This window comes from Neopsephotus bourkii, unplaced genomic scaffold, assembly GCF_033783945.1.
Source record: "Neopsephotus bourkii isolate Nb327-2 ecotype Australia unplaced genomic scaffold, CSIRO-AGI_Nbou_v1 NB_1308, whole genome shotgun sequence".
NCBI lineage: Eukaryota > Metazoa > Chordata > Aves > Psittaciformes > Psittacidae > Neopsephotus > Neopsephotus bourkii.
In genome coordinates this window covers 131824-154433 of record NW_026901790.1, presented here as the reverse complement: position 1 = coordinate 154433, position 22610 = coordinate 131824, and the positions used below count along the sequence as shown (strand labels likewise).

Genomic DNA, 22610 nt, shown 5'->3' with positions numbered 1-22610 from the left:
CTGGCCTTACAGGGAGCTGAGGGATGTGCCATCCGTCACTGTCTGAGGGATGGTGAGGTTTGCAAACAGCCTATGCATGGCTGAGGAGGGGGAGAGAGAGAGGAGGAACCGTGTGGAGCCGATGGCTTCCTGCATCCAAGCGGTGTGGTCCTGTTCAAGGGGTGCATCCCCCTGGTCCAGCGCCTAAGACCTCCCATTAGCTTCACCAAGGTGTCTGAGCAGGCTGAGATCCCACGTGCAGAGATAGAGCCCCAAAAGGCTGCAGGGTCTGTAAATGAAGCCTGGTGTTGCAAGCCAGATCATTTCCTTCTGCGTGAAGAACCAAGTGTTGTGTTCCTTGCCCGTCTATGAACTTGCTTGGCCTGGAGAGTAGGACTGCACTTCCAGTGTCTGTGCTGAGACTGGTGGGCACCTTCACCTAGGAAACCAAGCAGCCAGCTGTGAGGCAGCATGGAATACAAGAGGCTTGGTGGGACTCAGAGACAACCCTTGGACTCGGAGCCCTGCTGGGGAAAGTGCTGCTTTGGTGGCAGGTATGAGCTGTAGCAGCCCCTGTGAGTGACGTGGCAAGGAAGGAAGGAAGGAAACCTTCATCCTGCCTTGAGCGCATCCTGCCTGCGTGAAGGAGACGGTCCTGCAGCGCTGGGGTAAGGCTGCATCAGCGAGGTACCCTGGAAGTACTGGGTAGGATGAAACACAGCTGGGTTGGTGTTTCACAGAGGCCCCATGCACAACCCTGTTAGTTCAAGAGGGGCATCTCTTCAGGGGCTTTCCTGAGCCCTGATTTTGAGCCAGAGGGGTGGGTTTGGTCGGAAGGCAGTGACAGATGATGGCCAGGCAGGTGATGCTGGAGGTTCTTGCATGCAAAGGCATGGTTCCCAACCACTCGCTGTGCAAACCAGGTGAACGTTCACACATTGGCAGTGCTCACAGCAGCCCGTGTCTCTGGCACCACACACCCTGTACAGTTCTCCCCTCTCTGTCAGGCCCATACCTGGGAAGGGTGAGTGCCCTTAGCCTAGTGGGAACTGCTGATGGAGGCATTGCCTGGGGCTCTGCAGGAAGCTCAGCCTCAGAGAAGGGATCTTCCTAACTAGAGCTCTCTGAACATTTGCTCTCTGCTTTCCTACAATGCCAAGCTTAGAGAGTGTAAAAGGCCACATTAGCCCTCTGCAAAATACCAGGGTAGCATTATGTAAGCTCAGATAGATTTGCTGGTTTTAGGTTTTAAACACAGGAGGGGGTTGGTGGAAGTAGACGAGAACAACATCCCTCGTCCTGCCTGCTTGCAGAGTCAGGTCTTGAGGGCGCACGCTGAGCTTTGTGTTTGTAAATCACCATTTCCCTGCCTTGTATTGCAGGGATACAGACTGTTATTACATAGGAATGTTTTAATATGAAGTGCCAGATTGGTTTTTCCTGGGGAAGAGGCAGGGCTCTGGCCCCAGGCTGCTTTCCAGTATTCTGCTGGGTCTAGGGGCTGTTTCTAGGTTACTGCAGATGCAGAATTCTCCTTGGAAAGGACCTGTGTAGGGAAGGGGAACCGAATCATTCATTCTCCTGAGGAACACACTGCCTATAGAGCTTGAAAAGAAACCTGTGCAAGGCACAGAGTGCACCGCCTCACCAGACATCTCACACTGTTTGCTGCTCTGATGGTTAACTCTGTAGTCCTTTTCCATAGGCAACAGGTATGCCAGAATGGTTGTTGGCATCGGTGCTTGATGCTCATAGGACGTGCAGGAGGAGCCACCCATTTAAAATGAACAGAAAAAGACTCTTTTCATTCTGTCAAGTGTTCCCCCTGCGCCTTTCAGGTGTTTCAGGGCTCCTGAGCTCATTTCCCCTTATTGGGGTTATTGAGCAGTTTTAAGTCATCTGTACAGCAGCCTTCTATTGAGTAACCCCCTGACAGCTTTCTGTGTTGAGAAGGTTTCTGGGGGGTAAAAGCAGCAGCAACCCATGGTTTTCCTACCTGTGTGTTAGTAAGCAAGTGCATCTGCTGTTACTGTCGATGAGGAAGCACTGCCCACCTCATTCCACCGGCAGCAGTTTGGTGGCTTCTCATCTAGGGAGTGCAAATGGTGTAACCCTCACCTGCGGCTTGTGCAAGTGTGGAACTGAGCTGCGAAGTGATGGTTGTTGTGCTTGAAGTGGAAAGGGATCCATCTAGACTGGCGTAGGGATACAGCGGGTAGAGTGAAGGGTGGTAGGAGCTGGGATGAGAAATGTGGTTTTGTCCAGGGTGATGCTCTTGAAGCAGGTGATGGCTCGCAGCCTGAAAACACAGGGTAAGGTAGGCTTCGCTATCAAGGCTTGTTTGGGCCGGTGGTGCCAGGTTTGTGCACTGTAAGCTATGTCCAAGAGGTCAGTGAGAAGAACAAAGTCATTATCAGCAGGCTTACGTTGTCCGTATGGGGATTGGCACCCTCACTGGAGAAGATTGGAGGCCCCAAATAAAAAGGGGTTGGAAGTCTCTAGGTGTGCCTAGTCCCTAGGCAGCAGGAGAGGTAGCTATTAGATTCTAGCTGTCATAGTGCAGGAAGGGATCTCCTCTCTGTTGGCCAAACATTATGTGGTCCCCCATTGGGCTTATGTGGACATGAACTGATAGAATGAGAGACCTCTGATCGGCTTTCTCCTCCACATAGACTCCCCCCTCATTTGAAAAGGTGTTTTTGTCTCTTCAAAGACAATATCCTTACCCTGTTGAATGCAATGGAGAACCTAGCCCTGTAAGCAAGCAGTCCCCATGATCTGTGCTCATTGCTTTACCTTCCCCGCCTCCCTCAGCAGTACTGATGGCTGGAGTTGTCTCCTGTGATGTGGGATGTGTTTCCTGGGTTTCCTCCCCCATAGGAGAGACCAGATGTGTGTATTTGAGAGGTGTGCACTAGGGGCAACCCCTTCCCATCAGGCAGAGCTTCCATGTTATGCCTGAGGAATGAGTGAACCCCAACTGCAGTAGATACTGAGCAGGGGATATGGTTTTAGTGCAAGAAAACCCCTGCCTGTCACTGATCAGAAGCAGCTTCTGGCTGAGGGGAAATGGCAGTGACTGATGCTGCCTGCTTTCACAGGGTAAGATGCAGGAGGTGAGGACCTAAGGGAATACTTGGTCCTATCTAGTGGCATCGCTCTAACAGTGCCGCTTCAGCCAGAGTCAGAACCAGGTGTGTGAAGGGCTGAGCTGCCCTGTGCATGCCTTGCTGCGCCTGCCTTCTCTCCGCACAGCACACAGAGAGTTGTAACTCCGAATCTGCGTTTGTGCTCTTGCTCTGTTTCCTCCAGATACGATCTGAGCACACAAAGTGTGACGTCAATCGGGGTTCCAGAATTTCCAGTATGAAATGCATCTGCTGCGGGTTTTTATTTGTCTTTGGGCTGCTTTAGAGTGGATGGAGCCGGATCAGTGTTTAATCACGATTAAGGCCATTGTAATCTCTGCTCTGTCTAGAATCCCTCTCGGAGCAGAGCGGGTGGTGTATTTGTGACAGGTTATCCCTAGAAGCTGTTTGGTGTTTGGAAGAGGCCGCGTTCTCCATCTCAGGGGTGAGCGTAGGCACGTCGCTCCTTGCTCCTCTGGGTATAAATACATCTGTGTGGGTATCAATATGTTTGCTAGGGCAGTTGGATGTGAGCTGGACCGTGCCTTGACACGGAGCAGCTGGTCATCGCAGGGCGTTTGTCTGGCCCATCACCATCCCCTTGGTCAAAGCACCGAGTCAATGCTGCCCTGGCCAGCAAACGTTATCCCCTGCGTATAAGCAGGCACTGGCATGGGAGCTACCACCAGTGTGTCCCGAAGGAAGGGTTTTTGACCCCACTGCATGCCAGAGCTGCCTGAGCTCTGCAGCTGCTGGGCTTGGATCCCCTGGGACGTACCTGGTGCCTGCACAGCCACAACATCCCGTCCTGTTGCTGTGGGTCAGTGCTGTGGAGAGCGCGGTCACGCACCAGTTGCACATGGGGAGGGAAGGGTGGTTGTTACCCCTGCTCTGGGAAACCCCAGCACTGGCAGAGCGGTTGTTACCCCTGCTCTGTGGAGGTGTGCTGTACTTACAGGGAAACCCCAGCACTGGCAGAGTTACCCCAGGCAACTGACTCTGAATGGAGCTGGGATGCGACCCTCAGCCTCCCGAGTCGCAGGCACTCTCCTGGAGCCACGACAACCCTTCCCCTTTGACGTGAGCTGTTTCTACTGCAGCAGACGTGTACCCCAGAGGTGCAGTTAGCTCAGGACTCAGTCTGTGGGAGCGTATCTTTAGATGTGATCATACAGCACAAGCCCCATCTTGCAGCCTTGCTTCGCTTCAGAGCTGTTGGTTAAAAAGGTTACAAGGCACTTGGCAAGGAATGAATTAGTTGCTATAAATGAGTTATATTTACTGGCTGTTCTTGGAATTACCCTCTCCAGAAAGAGGTTGACCCCTTTGAAACTCAAGTACATTTGGATGTCCTCTAGAGTCGGATAAGGAGCAGCAGTGTGGCGCTTAGGGAACTGGAGGAGGAGATGTAGACTTGGCCAATGACTCGGTCAGGACCTTTGGTCAGTCTCTTCCAGCCCTGTTGCTGCTTAATTCTTCTGTTCCCCATTTCCAGAGGGGAGCAGTGGAGTCAGCTCTCACCCTTCGGCCCGCTCAGCACTGGTTTTGGTTGCTCTCTGCAGGGGACTCCTGACTGTGTTTTCTGTCAAGGCCCTCTGCTGCAAAGCATCGTCCGGTGGTCGGCTCTCAGCTGTTTGTATCTCTGCTGTCTTCTTTGCTCCTGGCTGCATTTCTTTCCTCTTTAGTTCCATTGCCAGCCCGTTTTCTGTTTTCTGATGAGCAGTGGACTCCAATGAACAAGACTCTATAGACTTCAGGGGGAGCCACAGAAAACACAGGGTGCACTTGAAGTGCTGTTCTTGAGGAGGTGCCCTCCTCTACTCCAGAACATGGCTGAGCCTCTCTGAGAGGTGGTGGGATGGAGATTGCTTGTCCTACTAGCTTGGCATTCCCTTGTGAGGCACCTAGTGTTCTCTCTGAACCAGACACCGAGCTTTACCCACCAGTGAAATCATTCTCTGTACTTCCAGAACAAGGGGGAACAGAAAACGGGCTGCTGGTGTGTGTGTGAGTTTTGTCGGTGGGTAGGAGAAGTGATAGGGGTTCTTAGTCCTTTTTTTCTTTCATTTGATGGCTTTCTTCTCGAAGGGACTCTTCATTAGGGGCTGCAGTGGCAGGACAAGAGGTGATGGTTTACACTTAAACAGGGAAGTGCAGGTTGGACATAAGGAGGAAGCTCTTTACTGTGAGGATGCTGAGGCGCTGGCACAGGGTGCCCAGGGAGGTGGTGAATGCCCCATCCCTGGCAGGGTTCAAGGCCAGGTTGGACACAGGGGCTTGGGTGACGTGGCCTAATGTGAGGTGTCCCTGCCCATGGCAGGGGGGTTGAACGAGATGGGCTTTAAGGGCCTTTCCAACCCTAACCATTCTGTGAATCTAAGACGGCAGGGGACAAAGTGAGTCCATAGAACAGGACCAGTATTGGGTAGTCAGCAATTTTGGGCAAGGGTGGTTTGTGGTTTGGTTGGTTTTTAACTTTTTAATGCATTAACACAGCAGTAAGAGCGGTTTAATTTCAGCCCCAATAATTTTTTGGTAGCTTATATGGCTTAAGTGATGCCTGTGTTCTCTATGGGGACCCAGAGTCCATTGCATCTGTTAGAGCAGAACCCTGGGCAGGGTTGGAGGACAGTCCCGTAGGCTCTGTGGAGAGCGTGCTAGTGAATGGAGGCAAACCCCATCTATTACTGATGCTAACCTATAAACAAAGAATGTGCTATCTGAGAGAGGAATCAGTGTCAGATTGGGCTCTTTAGATTTCCATTTAGAGGTGTGAAAAAGAGTATGAAAAGTGCATGAAGTGTTCTTATAAAAGGTGAAATAACACGTCCTAGTGCCAGAAACTGAGGATGTTCTCCTCATAATGAGCATCCACCCCAAAAATACGAATGGGATGGGATGTGAGACAGATTTAAGTGGCTGGAGAAGGTGGCACAGTGTTCATAATCAATGCCCGAAGGAAGAGTAACTATTTGAGGCTGGCAATGGTTGTGAGTCCCATTATATATTTTTCTCTTCCTTGTTTTTGTGTTCTTACCATGGGAAAGAATGTTTGCTCTCAGCAGAGATGAAAATCAGCTGGGGAAACCAGTAACAGAGGGAAAGGAGTGAATGGAAGTAGAATGCCCAGTGAATAGCTATTTCTGATGGAAGGCTCTGTCAAGGTGGCCAAATGTGACCTGGTAGTAATGAGGGCTGTGCCTTTTCCTTGTGTCATACCAGTTCTTAATACTGCTTTTATTCATCCTGCACATCTTTACCACCAGGTATATGCCAGAAGGGCACAAGCCTGTAAGTAAAACACCCAACTCACTTGCTTACAGCTTGGAAATGAGTGCATTTCTACCCTGGGAATGGAGAGAGACCCTGTTGTGTTACGTGCTGAAGCAGCTTTCCTCGATTAATAACATTCAAAACTGGATTCCCTGTTCCCTTTCTGTTCTTCTTTTGTATTAGTACGCTTTCTTTCACCTCCTCTTTCCTCTGAGCAAAGGCAATGTGCATGGAAGGAGGCTCAGACCATGGCAAATCAGTGTAGCTCACTGGGTGGCTGGGTTTTATTGTTTGGGGTATGTTTAATGGTGCACCAGAAACAGAAATACAGCGCTTTCAGGTCTCGGGTTTCATAGGGTGGTTTTCTGTTTGCTCTCCATACGAAAGGCTGGGTTCTGATAAACTGATTTCCCCTTTGTGTAGTTACTGGGTGAGTAAGGCTCTGCTCGCGGGGGTTTGGGTTTACACCCCACAGCAGAAACCGATTCCTGAGTTCAGGTTCCATGAGGAAGGAATCACCCCAGGGAATAAGCAAAAATGAACTGAAAGATAGGAGGGGTTCCCAGCAAGCCACTGATCCCTGGTTGCTGCTTTGTGCTCCTCATCCCAATGGTGCCTTCCCTAACCATGCACATGCATTCCCAGAGGGGGAATGTGACTCAAGTGTTGGAAACTCAACTCCTCGTGTCTCGTAAAAGCGGCTTGATGAGAAAGAGCCCCATGGTCATGAGGGTTTCTTCTCCTCTACAGGAGAGCATCCCTGATCTGCTGGGCATTAGGACACGGCTCCTATAGCTCCAGCCACAAGTTTGGACACGTAAAGGTGTCCAAGTGCTGTGGCTGTGCAGCAGCATCCAGGAACCTGAACGCTCCAGGGATTCAGATGGATCTGTTGGATCTGAGTACGAGCCGATTCCTTCTTCATGCTCAGGGGGTCTCAATGCTCCACCCCTGGTGTATAATACCCCAAACGGCAGCAACACCCTTCCTCCTGTGTAGTGCTGGCAGCCCTAGTGTTGGAGTGGACCCAGCCACGCCATGGGGGCTTCCTGCCCTGGGGATCGCCCCGCAGCCACGCGTGAAGCCCCTCAAGGGGGGATACGGTCCAGGCCAGGCAGCATCTCCGGAGGTGGCCCAGAGGAAACCTCATTCCAGCCAAGCCAGCAGCTTGGAGGGAATAAGAAAGGGTCTGAGGGAGAAACGTTCCACTTGCACCGAGCTGTGGTCATTGTCAGTTATTCCCAGGTGGTGTCCATGGGGTGGCTCAGCCTGCAGTGTGTCCCGCCTCCTTTGCGAGCCCGCAGGGAGCGGAGCACAGCCTGCCCATGCCTTACCCGTGCCTTACCCGTGCAGGTTTTGTTCCAAGCCCTACAAAGCCGATCCCGTTCATGTTTTCCCTTTTCCCTTTCCTCTCCCCAGTTTTGTATGGAGCTGAACCAGCCGACGCTGCCAAACATCCGCAAGTGGAAGGGCCCTAGAGGATGCTGGAAGGGTGTTGTTTCCGAGAAGCCCTCAGGCCAGCTACACAAGGTACATTCATTAACCCTCAAGCCTGACCTTCGCCTTTGCTCCTTTTTCCCCTCTAACCAAGGCCATATTCTGGATGTTTAAGGCAAAGCATTGTGCAGATGTGTTTGCACCTCTTGTGTTTTAAGCTGGCTGTTCCTAGGGCATGGGGGAACCGTTCTGCTCAGCCTGTGGCACGCTCCCAAGGAGGGAGGTGTGTGCTGGGGGAGCTATGGAGGGTGGAAACGGTGCAGGAGTGGAGAAGAAAGACTCATTTGGACAAGGGAAGAGCCCCTGGTTCTGCCCCTGGCAACCTGCACTGTGCTGCTTCTCCCTGCAGCATCCTCTGTACTGCAGGAGGTATCCATTCATAGGGTGGGGACAGCTGCGTCTGCTGCCTGTGACAGTGTTCAGGGTATGGCCACCCTAACGGTGCCCAAAAGCAGCCCTTCCCATAGGAAAAGCTCTGTTCCTTCAAGGGTGCTGATGAGCTTTCAGAGCAAGGTCCTCGTGGGGCTGGAGCCTGTTGGTGCGGGACGGGTTCATCCTCATGGTGCAGTTACTGCAGTGGGGATGCTGTAGGGGGGCGGATGCAGGCACCAGGACCTGTCGCATAGCTCAGCAGTGCATGGGGTTGTCTTCACCTGCTCTGAGCACTGAGCACTGGATACGCAGCCGCAGTTGTATCCCGTAATCACTGCTTTGAATTCCCGTTTCCTTCAGTTGGCTTTCCCGAGTCCGGTTGCGCCACTGCTCACTGGTTTCAGACTGGTGTTGTGGGGGGGGTGCACTTCCTTTCATTGCCCTTCAGAGGAAACCCCAAAAGTGGGGGGGAAACCCCAAACAAAACCCTAACGCAGACCCAGCACCTGAGCAGTGCGAGTACCTACCTCCGGGAAGGCTTGGAGGGTCTGAATGTGTCCGGGGCTCACCACAACTCACACCTAACTCCGATGCAGAGGGCAGGTTCCCTTTAGTCCTGGCTGGAGCTTCCCTTTGGGATCTCTTGTTAGGCCCGGGTATTGAAGCACTGGATTTAGGGTTGTGCTCAGTTGTCAGAGTTGTTCCCTCTGCTCTTTCCCTTTTCCAAGAGCTGTTAGGAATGATCCCATGCTTTCCATGGGAAATCCAGGGCCTTTGGCCCGTTCTCTGTTTCCACAGATAACAATGACAGCTTTGAGCATGGGCTGCAGGAGTAAACCCCATCATCTGCCTTGATTTACTGCTAGGGATGTAAGAACGAATTAGGTGAGAAGCCCATGGCCAAGCTGAATAGGAATGCTCTGCACTGGCTCTTCCTTTTGGGTGCTCTAAGGGGGATCCAGGCTGTGCTGGAGGTGGGGTTTGTTCCACGCAGAGACAGCCTCTGCTGCCCCTGGGTCCCTTAGGGACCCCCTCAGGTTGGTCCCTGCGTACTGGGTGCAGTGCTCTGCAGGAGGGGTGCACAGGGCTGGTGTCAGTCAGGGCACCTCAGAGGGTTTGATTCCACCACGGGCTGGCCCTGAGCACCGCGTTCATGGGGGATCTGGAGCCAGGAGACAGCAAAGAGCTTTGTTCCTCCCCATCTGTTCCTATAGCGGTTGCCAGAGCTTAGCCTCGCGACTGGTGTCGGTGTTTTAGAGGTGAGTTACCTAAAGTGGCTACCAGAGGACTTCAGCCACCTTAACACTTCCCTTCAAGGCTCATGGGTATCAGCAGAGCAGATAACGCTTGGTTACTGCAGCTGGAAAGGAAAAGAGTCCTCTTTGTGCTGGGTTTAACTGTGATGAACTGGGGGAAGTGGCTTTGAAGGACACCGAGGGAGATGGTTGGGTGATGGGAGGAGAGGCTGGCAGGCTTTGCTTTAGCTGCTGCTGCTGTAACCAGGGGGGGATGGCAGCTTCACATCCTGAAGGTACCAGAACCCCATGCAGGATGGAAGGCAGAGCTGAAGGGATGGGAGAGCTGGGAAAGAGACAGAGCAGACAGAGAGAGCGGAGAGGTCTACACCAGGAGACTGGAGGAGCCGGGGTGCTTTCAGCTTGTGGGTGGCAGAAGCCTGTGAGATGGCATACGGCAATGGGAGGAGGAACAAGTGCATGCAGCATCATCTTCCAAAGCCCCAGCAGCCACCCATGGGGCACCGAGCTCAGGCTTGGACCAACACTTTGCTTTTGCCTTCTTACTACTCGCCTTTTCACTCTCTTTTCTGTGTGGAACTGCAGGGAGTTGAATACTGCGGGTTCCTGTGGGACAGCACAGCTGGCATCGAGCTCCAGGACGCCTCCTCTCAGGAGAGCCCGCACACTAACGGCAACGGCAAGCACTGGTACCCTCGCCCTTACCTCGCGCACTTCAAGGTAACTGCGGTCGGGCCGAGGGACCCCTGTTTAGCACTGGTTGAGACACTGGGGATGGGTGGAAAGAGACGGGGTCCTCTGAGGGATAGGAACCTGTGTGGGGCTCTAACGCATCGCTTCAGCGCTGTCCCATGGCTTGGTTATGGGAAGGTGCAGTGGGTAAGAGTAGGGAGGATGGAGATAGATACAGATACCTAGATGTATAGATAGGGGAGTGCAGAGAGACTCAGGCTTATGGCGCTGGCATACTGCAGAGTTCCCATTTTAAAGCCGCTTCAGTAGGCTGAGCCCATCTGAAAGAACACTGTGCATTTGGGAGGGTGTTCCCATACATCTGCTCTGCCTCTCAGCTGAAATAGGGCACATTTAGGTTAAATACTAGGCAGAAGCTCTTCCCTGTGAGGGTGCTGAGGCGCTGGCACAGGGTGCCCAGAGAAGCTGTGGCTGCCCCATCCCTGGCAGTGCTCAAGGCCAGGTTGGACACAGGGGCTTGGAGCAAGCTGCTCCAGTGGAAGGGGTCCCTGCCCGTGGCAAGGGTTGGAACTGGAGGAGCTTTAAGGTCCCTTCCAACCCAAACCAGGCTGGGATTCCATGATTCCATATGCTCGAGTGAACATCCAAGCAGAGAGAGCCCATCTGCAGGCAGGCTGTGATGGAGGGGTCACTCTGGGCAAGCTGACATCTCTGGGAATGCTCTGAGAGAAGCATTAGTAAGATAATTATTAGTAAATAAAGGATTAATAATAATATTAATGAATAATGTTTAACAGGTCCATATTAGGAGTAATTATTACTCATGCCAGGTCAGCCCCTGGAGGTAAGCAGAGGATTGCATGGAGCCAACGGCTCCTTTCAGGGTACATTGAGTTCCTTGGTTAGTCTCTGTGGCAGAGCAGGGCTAATCAGGAGCAGTAATTAGCCCATGTAACGACCACAGCGTTATTCATAGCTTATTAACAAGTGGGTTTGCATCAGCTCCTTTCCATCAGCAGCTGGCTCCTTCCTGCAGCCCTGCGGGAGAGAAGCCCATGCCCATGCAAAGCACTGTCTCCAGAGATGGGAGGGGGGCACGTTGGTGCTAACAGAGCTGTGAAACGCCTTCCCCCTTGTCCTCCCATGGCCAAGGCGAACCAAACCCCATCACACACATCCCCAAGCGACTCCTCCTCACCCCGAGCACTGGGAATGGGAACGGGAGCGTGCCCTGTGTGTGCATGGCATTGATGTCTCCCTCCTTCCTCTCCCTCCGCAGGTTGGGATGAGCGACCTGACCCTGGTTAACCTTCACCTGCCCTTGCCGGCAGGCGAGAGCACCGGGAAGAACCACGACAGCCACAAACTGGCGGCCTTTGCACAGACCCTGCAGGAGACACTGAAAGGTGAGGCTGGGCTCCCCCAGCACAGCGGGGTTAGGCCCATAAAGTGGAGCCTGTTTGAGCCTGAGCCCCACAGACAGCCCTGGCAGCGTTCGGGGCCAGGACATGCTCTAGGGTGAGCTCTAGGTTCAACCGCCCATGGTAGGGGGTGGAACTGGACGAGCTTAAGGCCCCTCCCAGCCCAAACCAGTCTGGAAGCTGTGATCCTCATCAGCCTCAGAGCTGTCTTTACCGGTACCTGTGCTTGAATGGTGCACACTGGGGCAAGCGTGCTCTCTCTTCCTCGTTGTCTTAAAGTCTTTCCTCATTAACACAAACAGCACAGGGGATCCTACCTCGATGCTTTGAGAGCATCTTTTCAAACGCAATTCCTTCTGATTTTATGCTAGTTTAAGAGCAGGTTCAGCCAAAAAACCCCAAAAGAACCCAGGGTGAAGCCCCTATTCTAAGTGCTTTGTGGAAACGGCGCGCCTGATGTCAGAAGAGAGCTTAATGGCGTTTTTCCCCCAAAGAAATAGGTTCTATATATTCACTTTTTGGACAGCTGGAAGCCTTTTGGAAATCTCCATGATAATGTAACAAAAGAGACAGAGTCCTGCTTTGGTGCCTGTGTTTGTGGTCTGATGGCAGTGTGATGCTGTTGATGGTGCATGGCCAGCTGCTCTGGTTTTACAGCAGGATGGGGACACGGGAGCAACACCGGAGGCAGCTGCCTCCTTTTCCTTACCTCCCTTCTGAGAATTGGAAATGGAACTGAGTTTTGGGTTCTGCACCCTGCTGGTCTCATAGGAACAGGAAAACCCAGCCCTTCCGTTAGTGCCAGAGGGTTACCAGGTGCTGTGCACGATGGCTTCCAGCCTGGACCAGTTTAGCCAGGTTGGTCTCTTGGAAGCATCAACATCCCTTGTGTACAACACAGGAGGTGTTTATGTGTGTGCTGCTCTTGCGCCTTTTGAGCTGCACCAAGTCAGAGCTGGTTTTAGGTGCTACTGGTTTAAGTGTTTGTCCAGGTACCTTCAAACTGGAAAGGATGAAGGTAGACAAAGGGACCAGTTGTTTAACCCCCAGAGCCTGACCCGAGGCACAGATAAATGAGCAGTGTAGCTCTTCCGAAGTCAACCCGGTTGCATTGCCACTGCTTCTAAGCTGAGACTGTCGGTGTTAGGGCTTCTTTTCAGTTGATGTGCTCCCTGCCCTGTATGGTACTTGCTCTTGCTGAGTCTTTCACTTGTGTGGGGCAGGTCTTGTGGTAGTGCACACTCGTTGCTTTGAGGTACTGAATTACCCTGCCATAGTGAATGCCGTGCTTCAGATTGCCATCATCCTTCAGCTTCTTCCAAATCAATCCATAAAGTACGGGTAGTGAGAACTGATTTATCGGTGGGTACTGCGGTACATTACCTAACAGATGCCTGCTCTGTTCCCGTTCATTCGTACGAAGAGGCACGGGAGCATCTGAGGAAATCCGGTTACCGTCCACAGCCTCCAGTGGTGTAGAACACTAAGATCCCCGTATCCCTCCCATCACACCAGAGAGTCCTGGCTCCTCTTTTCACCCAGCTCTTTCCTTTCCTCAGTGCTGGAGAGATGTGGTCGCTGTTGGTTGCTCTTTACAGCATCAGTTTGTCTTCAGTGCGCGCAGCACACAGATGCTGTTCCAGCTGTGCTGGAAGCCAGGCACCAGGGGGTTCCCCATCCCGCTTGCCCACATGCGATGGGTTACCCACACATCGGGCACTGGGGTTATCAGGCCTTTGAGAGGCTGTAGGGAGGCTCTGAGCAGGCAGTGTACAATCACACCTGGAGGAGGGTGCCACCGTGTCCCCCCGATGGATGCTCTGCGTCCCTGTGGGACAGTGCGGTCTGCAGGAGGGACCTTGGCAGCAAGAGTGCTTAAACCTGGTGTCATTCCCAGTGCGATTTGTGGCTTGCACAGGGCAGAGGAACCAGGAATGGGTTCGCTCTCTGTTCGCTGCATCTCAGCGAGCAGCAGCGTGGTTTGAGGGTTCGGGTTTGGGAGTCAGACGCTGATCTCGCTGCTCCCCAGCCTCAATCCATCCCTCACGCACAGCGCGAAGCTTGCGCTCCCTCTCCTGGCTGCTGGTACAGCAGCAGCCCCAGCGAGGAGGCTTGTCCTGGGCACTGGGAATGGCAGAGGAGGCCGGGAGCAAACAGGCAATGAGAGCCTTTAGAGAGCATCCCTGCCAGGAGCAAACAGGCAATGAGAGAGCCTTTAGAGAGCATCCCTGACAGGAGCAAACAGGCAATGAGAGCCTTTAGAGAGCATCCCTGCCAGGAGCAAACAGGCAATGAGAGCCTTTAGAGAGCATCCCTGCCAGGAGTGCAGGGTCCGTCAGCTTTGCTACTCAGTGTTTGCACTTTCCCTCCTCCCATGTATCCTCCGTCCCTCTGGTACTGAAGCAATGGATGATCCCAGAATGTTAGAGATTGGAAGGGACCTCAGAAGCTCATCCAGTCCAATCCCCCTGCCAGAGCAGGAACACCTGGATAAGGTTACACAGGAACGTGTCCAGGTGGGTTTTGAATGTCTCCAGGGAAGGAGACTCCACAACCTCCCTGGGCAGCCTGGTCCAGTGTTCTGTCCCCTCACTGAGAAGAAGTTTAAGTGGAACCTCTTGTGTTCCAGTTTGTACCCATTACCCCTTGTCCTTTCATTGTTTGCCACTGAGAAGAGCCTGGCTCCATCCTCGGGACACTCCCCCTGTATATATTGATATGATGTCCATTCCTCCCATTCATCCCTGCTTTTCCTGTTCCCAGGAGAAAGAGACGTGATCATCCTGGGAGACTTCAACCAGGCCCCTGACACGAGCGACCACGACGTACTGAGGAAGGAGAGGTTCCATCACCTGGTGCCTTCCAGCACCTTCACCAACATCAGCACAAAGAACCCCCAGGGATCCAAGGCGCTGGATAACATCTGGGTCAGCCGGAGCTTGAAGAAGCTCTTCACAGGTACAGCTCCCTCTGAGGGTGGCCGTGGATCCGTTAGCAGTGCCCCATGCCATCCGAGGGCCAAACCTTGTCTCTGTGATTCTGTTCCATGCAGGCCACTGGGCTGTCGTGCGCGAGGGCCTCACAAACCCCTGGATCCCCGATAACTGGTCCTGGGGTGGGGTGGCCTCGGACCACTGCCCCGTGCTCGCCGAGTTCTACCTGGAGAAGGAGTGGGGCAGGAAGGAGGTGACGCGGAACGGGAACGGGGTGCCCGTGGAACGCAGCGACTCCCACGCCAAGCACGAACGATGACGGGAACTCGAGGGTGCCTCCGCTCCCCTTCCCGCTCTCCTCCCCATGCCTTGGGGGGGGCATCGTCAGCACTTGGTTCCGGTGGCCGGGGCTTTGTGCCCCTCGTGGACAGTTGTGGGGTGCCCCATGGCGGGGACACAGAGGACAATTCCCACGCCTGGAGAGTGGGATGAGGATTGTACAGCGAATAAAGTGTACTTTTAATACTGCGCAGGGTCTGTGCTGCAGCATGGCCGGGCAGGGCATCGTGGGGGTGAGGGGGGAACCGTCCCTGTTCCTTGTGCTCCGGTCCTGCAGCTGGCATCAGGGAGGAGGTGTAAGTAACCCTGGGCCTTAGCCCAGGAGCTGGTGTTCCAAGCAGGGCTCTGCACTGGGGACAGAGAGGTGGTGCATCACTGGGAGGTCCATAGACGGGCTCACGTGCACGTAGTCACTGCAGAGGCTGGTGCGGGTGTTGGACCAACCTTTGCCCGGTGACTGGGTTAGGGGTCTTCAGTGTTGGATCATCACTCTCCTGAGCTGCATTGCTGTGTAAGACCAGGCACCACAGCGGGCAGTCTGGATGCGGTGTATGGTCACTGTGCACACAGCAGTCTGAATGCAGTGTATGGTCACTGTGCACACAGTCTGGATGCAGTGTATGGTCACTGTGCACACAGTCTGGATGCAGTGTATGGTCACTGTGCACACAGCAGTCTGAATGCAGTGTATGGTCACTGTGCACACAGTCTGGATGCAGTGTATGGTCACTGTGCACACAGCAGTCTGAATGCAGTGTATGGTCACTGTGCACACAGCAGTCTGGATGCAGTGTATGGTCACTGTGCACACAGCAGTCTGAATGCAGTGTATGGTCACTGTGCACACAGTCTGGATGCAGTGTATGGTCACTGTGCACACAGCACTGGATGCAGTGTATGGTCACTGTGCACACAGCAGTCTGAATGCAGTGTATGGTCACTGTGCACACAGCAGTGTATGGTCACTGTGCACACAGCAGTCTGGATGCAGTGTATGGTCACTGTGCACACAGCAGTCTGAATGCAGTGTATGGTCACTGTGCACACAGCAGTCTGAATGCAGTGTATGGTCACTGTGCACACAGCAGTGTATGGTCACTGTGCACACAGCAGTCTGGATGCAGTGTATGGTCACTGTGCACACAGCAGTCTGCAGTGTATGGTCACTGTGCACACAGCAGTCTGGATGCAGTGTATGGTCACTGTGCACACAGCAGTCTGAATGCAGTGTATGGTCACTGTGCACACAGCAGGGATGCTTCTAAGGGGCTTTGATGCTGTGCATGCGCTGGGTGGGAGGCCTGCAGTCAGGAAGCTGCCGTGGGATGCAGCATCACATCTGCCACCTCCATAGGGGTTTTCAATGGCAGCAATCAATAAGCAGTGACCTAGCAGGGAAAAGCATGAGTTAAAACAGTCCGGCACCTGCACAAGAAGCAGGTTGAGTGTGGGATGTGCTGAGCTGCCCCCGAGCCCCGTGCCTCCTGCTCCGGGCTGAGGTGCCCACGTGTGATGCTGCAGAGCAGAAGGCACAGCTCCTTGGACCACAAAGGGATAACTGCTGCGGGCAGCACTGCCCAACCAAAGGAGATGTGACCGAGGGGCTCAGAGCAAACCAGTACCGGAGCCTTGCCTCTGCCTTGTCCTTTTCCCCTAGGTGTGAATGCTTGAAGGCTGAAACCACTTCACAGCTCCAGGAACAAACCTGGTGAGGGCCAGGTCAGCGTTAACCTGCTGCAGGTGGGTAAGAGCAGGGCGATGGCCTGCAAAGCACCAGCACTCATTGCTGCAGCAGGAGGCATTGATGTGCTGATGGGCTGCCCATTAGCATGGGCTGATGGTGGGGGAATGAACCCATGTGGGAGCTGCAGGGAGGGTTAATGGGGCTGGTCTATAGGCCAGAGTGAGGCCAGGCTGCTGGGAGAAATGGGGAGCTCTGGAAACGCCATCATTTGGTGACTAAGAAGGTGCCTTGGAGTAATACAGGTCCTACGTGGTCAGAGGGAGGAGTTCGGTGCCTGTATGGAGGTCTGCCTCGCATGGAGCATCAGTACGAGGTAAGTGCCTGCTTCCTTCATGCTGGGAATCAGCAGTGCCTCTGTCCTGATGGGGTTCAGAAGCTCGCTTTGCCTTGTGTGTGTGTGTGTGAGATGCCCTTGGGGGGTGCTGAGGTGGCTGTAAGGACTCCGGAGCTCCCAAGAGCCTTGGTCATGCTATGGTGGTTCAGAAGCTGCAGTGATGGGAGCCAACCCGAGCAGCACAGGGTGCTTACAGGGGCAGCAGCAGGGCCAGCAGTGTCGGGAGCTGCATTGCCCTGGCAGCAGCAGCAGGCAGGGGTGCATCATCCCTGCAGGTCCCTGTCACCGTTCTGAGCCTGCTGCAAGGAAGCCTTAACTCAGTGCTTGCTCCCCGAGGCTGAGGGGCACAGCTGGGGTTTGCCCTCTCCTCTTTGCCCCCTAAAGCATTCCCAGCCAGATCCCCTCTCCTTCCCTCTCTGCCCCGAGCTGTTTGCTTTATCCCATGGGCTTTTCAGGAGGGTTTGTGTGGCAAGGGTCCGTTTGTGCTCGTTGCTGTGCAGTGTCCCTGCACCGAGCAGTGCTGCAGGCAGCGGGGGGTAAAGGGGTTTGATACAGGAGGAGCCATAGGAGATGCTCAGCACCTCTGAGGAGCAGACCCAGCTCAATAACTGTGCTGGGACTGAGCTTCCAGGAGCCAGGTCCTGGCAGCCGCAGGTTGAATGGGTCGTGGTGTAGCAGAGGGGAAAGCCGATCCCCTGGGGTACCCAGCCCTGTGGAGCCCTGGTGGGAGCTGGTGCTCAGCATCCCCAGCAGAGGGTCAGCCCCAAGGATTCCAAGGTTGTCCTGGATGTTTAAATGGCTTCTTCTCAGAAGGAGGGAAGGTTTGGGTATAAAATGGGTTTCTTGAAGGGGGATGTGGGCCATGGGCAGGAGCTGCTGCTCCCTGGAGGAGGCCAGGTTGGAAGGTCCAGCACTTGACCACCTTCTCCTTGCATGAAGCAAGGCCAGGCCACGCAGGCACTTCCCAGGTTCCCCACTTCCACACACAGGTTCCAGATGGGAAAAGCTCTTAGGAGCTTAGGATCCTCTGTTCATTCAGTTCTCCCCGATGTGAGGAGCTGCACTGGGGTGAAGCAGGGTTTCCATGGGAGACCCAGCCTGCAGCAGCTGGTTTCAGACAGGGGGGTAAAACAACCCTCATGAGAGAAGGATCTGCTTGAACACGCATGTGTCCTTAGGTTATGTATGGTCCTTTATAGGGGGGGCCTCTCCTATGAGGCACTTGATTGCAGAGCTGCAGTTTTACCTCTGTATCTGGAGGTAGGGAAGCTCCTGCCCCTCAGCAGAGCAGCTGAAAGGCCTTCCCTATACACAGGCTATTGTGTGCTTAGGACATAGGTGGCTGGGTGATGTGTTGATGACTTACCCCTCTGGCCATCTCATAACCCTGTGTGATGGAGATAGGTGGCTGGGTGACGTGTTGATGACATCCTTCTGCCTGTCTGGTAACCCAGTGTGATGGGTGATGATCCAGAGGTGTCCCCTGGCAGCAGTGTGAAAGCATGGCCCTGTTGAAGCAGAAAGCACCATGGCAAGTGCACACACCTGAGCTGCTCAACCCTCGTGTGCTGCCTTACCTATACACAGGCTATTGTGTGCTTAGGAGATAGGTGGCTGGGTGATGTGTTGATGACATCCTTCTGGCTGTCTCATAACCCTGTGTGATGGGGCCATCTGGTAACCCAGTGTGATGGGTGGTGATCCAGAGGTGTCCCCTGGCAGCAGTGTGAAAGCATGGCCCTGTTGAAGCAGAAAGCACCATGGCAAGTGCACACACCTGAGCTGCTCAACCCTCGTGTGCTGCCTTACCTATACACAGGCTACGTGTGCTTAGGAGATAGGTGGCTGGGTGATGTGTTGATGACATCCTTCTGGCTGTCTCGTAACCCTGTGTGATGAGGCCATCTCATAACCCTGTGTGATGGGTGGTGATCCAGAGGTGTCCCCTGGCAGCAGTGTGAAAGCATGGCCCTGTTGAAGCAGAAAGCACCATGGCAAGTGCACACACCTGAGCTGCTCAACCCTCGTGTGCTGCAGGAGCACCAGCACCGGGCTCCTGCTCACCAGAGCATCCTCCAAGGGAGCTCTTCCTTCCCCACACCATCCCCTCAGAGCTCCTGCACCCCGCTGCTAGGCAAGGGCAGGGGTTGCTTCGTGCCCCCTTTCTGCTCCCCAGCCTGCTCCCATGGGGATCAGTGGCAGTGTGTGCCTGCTGGGCACCTCGGCCCTCTGGTATGCAGGGAACCTTAATGTGATGCTTCATGCTCCTGCTCGTTTCCTCTTCCCCTCTGCATGTGAGGCTTCCTCCCCTGCTTCAAAGGGACCTTCCCCCCTGCCCTGCTGCACCCCGGTGCTCCCATGGGTCAGGGAGGTGCTGGGGGAAGCCCTTGTGCTCGGGTTCCATCCTGCCTCCTGCCCTGTGCCTGCAGGGGCGCATGGAGGCACATGTGGAGACCCAGAGGGTGGCAGTGCTGCTCAGCTCATAGGTGCCTTGCTTTTCCCTGCCTGTCGCCTCTGGGATGGAGAGCAGGATGTCTGCCTCTAGCCCCAGGCTTTGCTGTATGCTTGGAAACAAGCCTGTCCCAGCAGGCTGGGGATCCACTGTTGTGATGCAATGGGCAGGGCTGTAGGCTGGGTAACCATGTGGTAACCATTAATTAACCAGTTAATGGGTTCAAACTGAAACAGGGGAAGGTTAGGTTGGATACAAGGAGGAAATTCTTTCCTGTGAGGGTGCTGAGGCACTGGAATGGGTGCCCAGGGAGGTTGTGAATGCTCCATCCCTGGCAGTGTTCAAGGCCAGGTTGGACAGAGCCTTGGGTGATATGGTTTAGAGTGAGGTGTCCTGCCTATGGCAGGGGGTTGGAACTGGATGATCTTAAGGTCCTTTCCAACCCGAACTGTTCTGTGGTTCTATGATGCTATGTCCTTCACTTCAGAACAGAAGGAAGGAGATCCCTTTTGCTCTTGGGACAGCCAGGACCCATGAAGGAGCCTCAAAGAGCCATGGGGTGGTGGAGGAGATGTGTGACACTGCAAACATGGGGGGGGATAGCAGGAGCGTGCCAATGGACAGGCAGGACCCATGAAGGAGCCTCAAAGAGCCATGGGGTGGTGGAGGAGATGTGTGACACTGCAAACATGGGGGGGATAGCAGGAGCGTGCCAATGGACAGGCAGGACCTGTGCTGGGGCTCCCAGAAGTGATGCCCACCTAGGACATAGCTCCAGCGTGGAGGGCCCTAAGAGAAAGGGTAGAGAAATGTTTGAGCAAGGATGCTGGGAATAACAGTATTATGATGGGATGTTCAAGCAGCCATAGAGCCAGTGCTGTCAAAAGAGAGTAACGCACTCACCCCACACAAGGTAACGCTTCAGTACTCTCACCCCAGCCATTCTTTCATTTGTCTTTATTTATAAGTTGTATAAAATGTGTTTGAAAATGGGCTGATGAAAGAGGGAGGCTTTCCAATGGTGACCAGGTTTCTGTACAGGAATAACACCCACGTAGGGAACGTGGCCACAGCAAAGCAACGGCACCAAGCTGCTAGGAGAGGCTGTCAGCACTGATGCTGTCACAGTGTAGGGACACGAGCTCATGTGCACTGCTGGCCACGTGCTTTGTTACACAGCTTCAGTGCATGACTGAGGGACCAGCCTCTTCCCAAGGGAACAAGAAGCTCCAGGGAAACCTACAAAAGCTGCACTGCAAACCCTGCAATGCTTTTGCAAAGGGGGAAGGACGAACCTGATGCCAAAGGGGCTGACGGCTCCACCTGCTGCTAGGGCATCACACTGATAGCGAGCAGCTCCAGGCTCCAGCCTTGCACGAGGTGAATCTAACCCTAGCATGACAAAGAGAAGCAGTTGAATGGCACCTGTGGCTTCGAAGGAATGTGATGCAGGCTTCTGAGTACAGCAAAGGCCTGTCGTAGTCTTTAGGGCTAAGGAGTGCCAAGAGAGTCAGCTGGCTGCTAGAGGGAGGACTGCAGGCATGGTGTGGTGGCACAGCCTCCTGGTCCAAGGACACCTGATGTACACACACTTAGATGATAATGCATTCCTAATGGGGAAGAGGGGAAAGCACCTTGCATGTGCAGAGGTCTCTGGAGGAAGGCAGGGGAAGAGTTCAGAGTGGTCCCTTTCACAAAGGACTGTCCCTTTGGCGCAGCCTGGGGCAGCAAAGTGAGCCAGGGTCTTCCATGGGGTAGCTCAAATCATCCCTGCCCTGTTGGCTCTAGAGGCATCTTCTGGCTGCATCCTTAGACTCGACCTCAGCCCTGTGCAGCTTCCTTGCTGCTCCTGGCAAAGGGGCCAGGACCTGGAGCCAGCCCATGGGCACCCACCTGCAGGTGGTTCTAGAGCACTGCAATCCCAGTCCGCTGTCTGCTCAGCACAGCTCTGTAAGGGGAAGCACCAGTGCTCCCATTACACAGCCTGCAGGGGGGAAGGAGGGAAGAAGGGCTCTGATTTCATACGGAGGCAGAAGTCTCCCAGCTTTGAACAGTGCTGACAATACAAAACTGAGGCTACTGCGAGCAGTGCTCGGTCCCTGCCTCGAAAACAACCACATTTAGGAAATCTATGCCTGTTGAGTGCATTTTCTTTGCTGCAAGAGCACCTGCAACGCTACCAGAGAGGCACTGCTTTAATGGGATCGTTCCAGAGCCTTCAGACCTCTTGGCCACCTGGGAGCTTTCACTCACGTTTCCCTATGGATCACAAAACATGTTCTCAAGGCTGTGCTGCCGTGGCTGGTAATGACCTGAGTGTAAAACAGGGTTAAAGACTTACTCCATCCTGTTCCATTGACGAACAGGGTAAATGGGAAGGGAGGGACACCATGCAGATGTGGTGGGGAGGGAATTTGCTTTCATCTCCTTGCCTTACCCACTGCCAGGCCTGTTGCCAGTGTGCCAAGGCTGAAGGGAAGAAATTGCAGCCTTGGTAAAATGCTGTCTGCTAAACCAAAGGCCTTTGCCAGAATGCTTATAGGTGCAAAACCTCTATTCCCCTTGGTAAGACCATCATACTTTGGAATCAATGTAGTTTATGTCACACGTCCTCCTGCATCATCTGAGCTATTTATCATGGGTCTGGCCATGCCTTCCAGTAAGGTGCTTTCTCTTCTTGGGCCTGGATATAGCACCAGCAGTTAAAACAGAGGTAAGGCTGCTTCAGAGTAGTGCTGGAACACAGGAATAGGGCACTTGTGAGGCTTCTTTTCCCCCATTCACACCTTGGTTCTTCAAGGAGCCTGGAGGCTGCTGTAATATGGGAGTGCTGCTCAACGAGCTGATGTCACCATCAGGTGGCCCAGGGGGGTGTTGCCTGGGGTGCTGAAGCTTGCCCCTGTGCTCCTGAGTTTATCTAAAGCACACAAGACATCAAATCACAGTTCTGCCTCATCCTGCCACATTGAGCATCCCAGACAGGCCCTGCTGGTCCTCCAGGGAGGGAGAATCAGGCAGGAATTCAGCTTCCTGAAACAGGTATAATACAGGGAAAGATGTGGGACAGTGCAAGTCTTTGAGGCGATGAAGGGGAATAACTGCTACCTGCTTACAGTCATTGGCATCCCTGGCAGTGCTCAAGGCCAGGCTGGACACAGGGCTCGGAGCAAGCTGCTCCAGTGGAAGGGG

General features: G+C 53.9%; 1 protein-coding gene across 1 annotated transcript in view; it reads left to right on the top strand.

Moving 5' to 3' along the window:
• EEPD1 (endonuclease/exonuclease/phosphatase family domain containing 1) overlaps positions 1–14884 on the top strand; it is a 42094-nt gene extending 27210 nt beyond the window's left edge. The window contains exons 3-7 of the mRNA XM_061366156.1: positions 7800–7910; positions 10091–10225; positions 11478–11604; positions 14383–14577; positions 14672–14884. Of these exons, the coding sequence (XP_061222140.1) occupies positions 7800–7910; positions 10091–10225; positions 11478–11604; positions 14383–14577; positions 14672–14871 (768 nt within the window). The 3' untranslated portion in view covers positions 14872–14884. The remainder of the gene's footprint in view (positions 1–7799; positions 7911–10090; positions 10226–11477; positions 11605–14382; positions 14578–14671) is intronic.
• The last annotated feature ends 7726 nt before the right edge of the window (positions 14885–22610 follow it).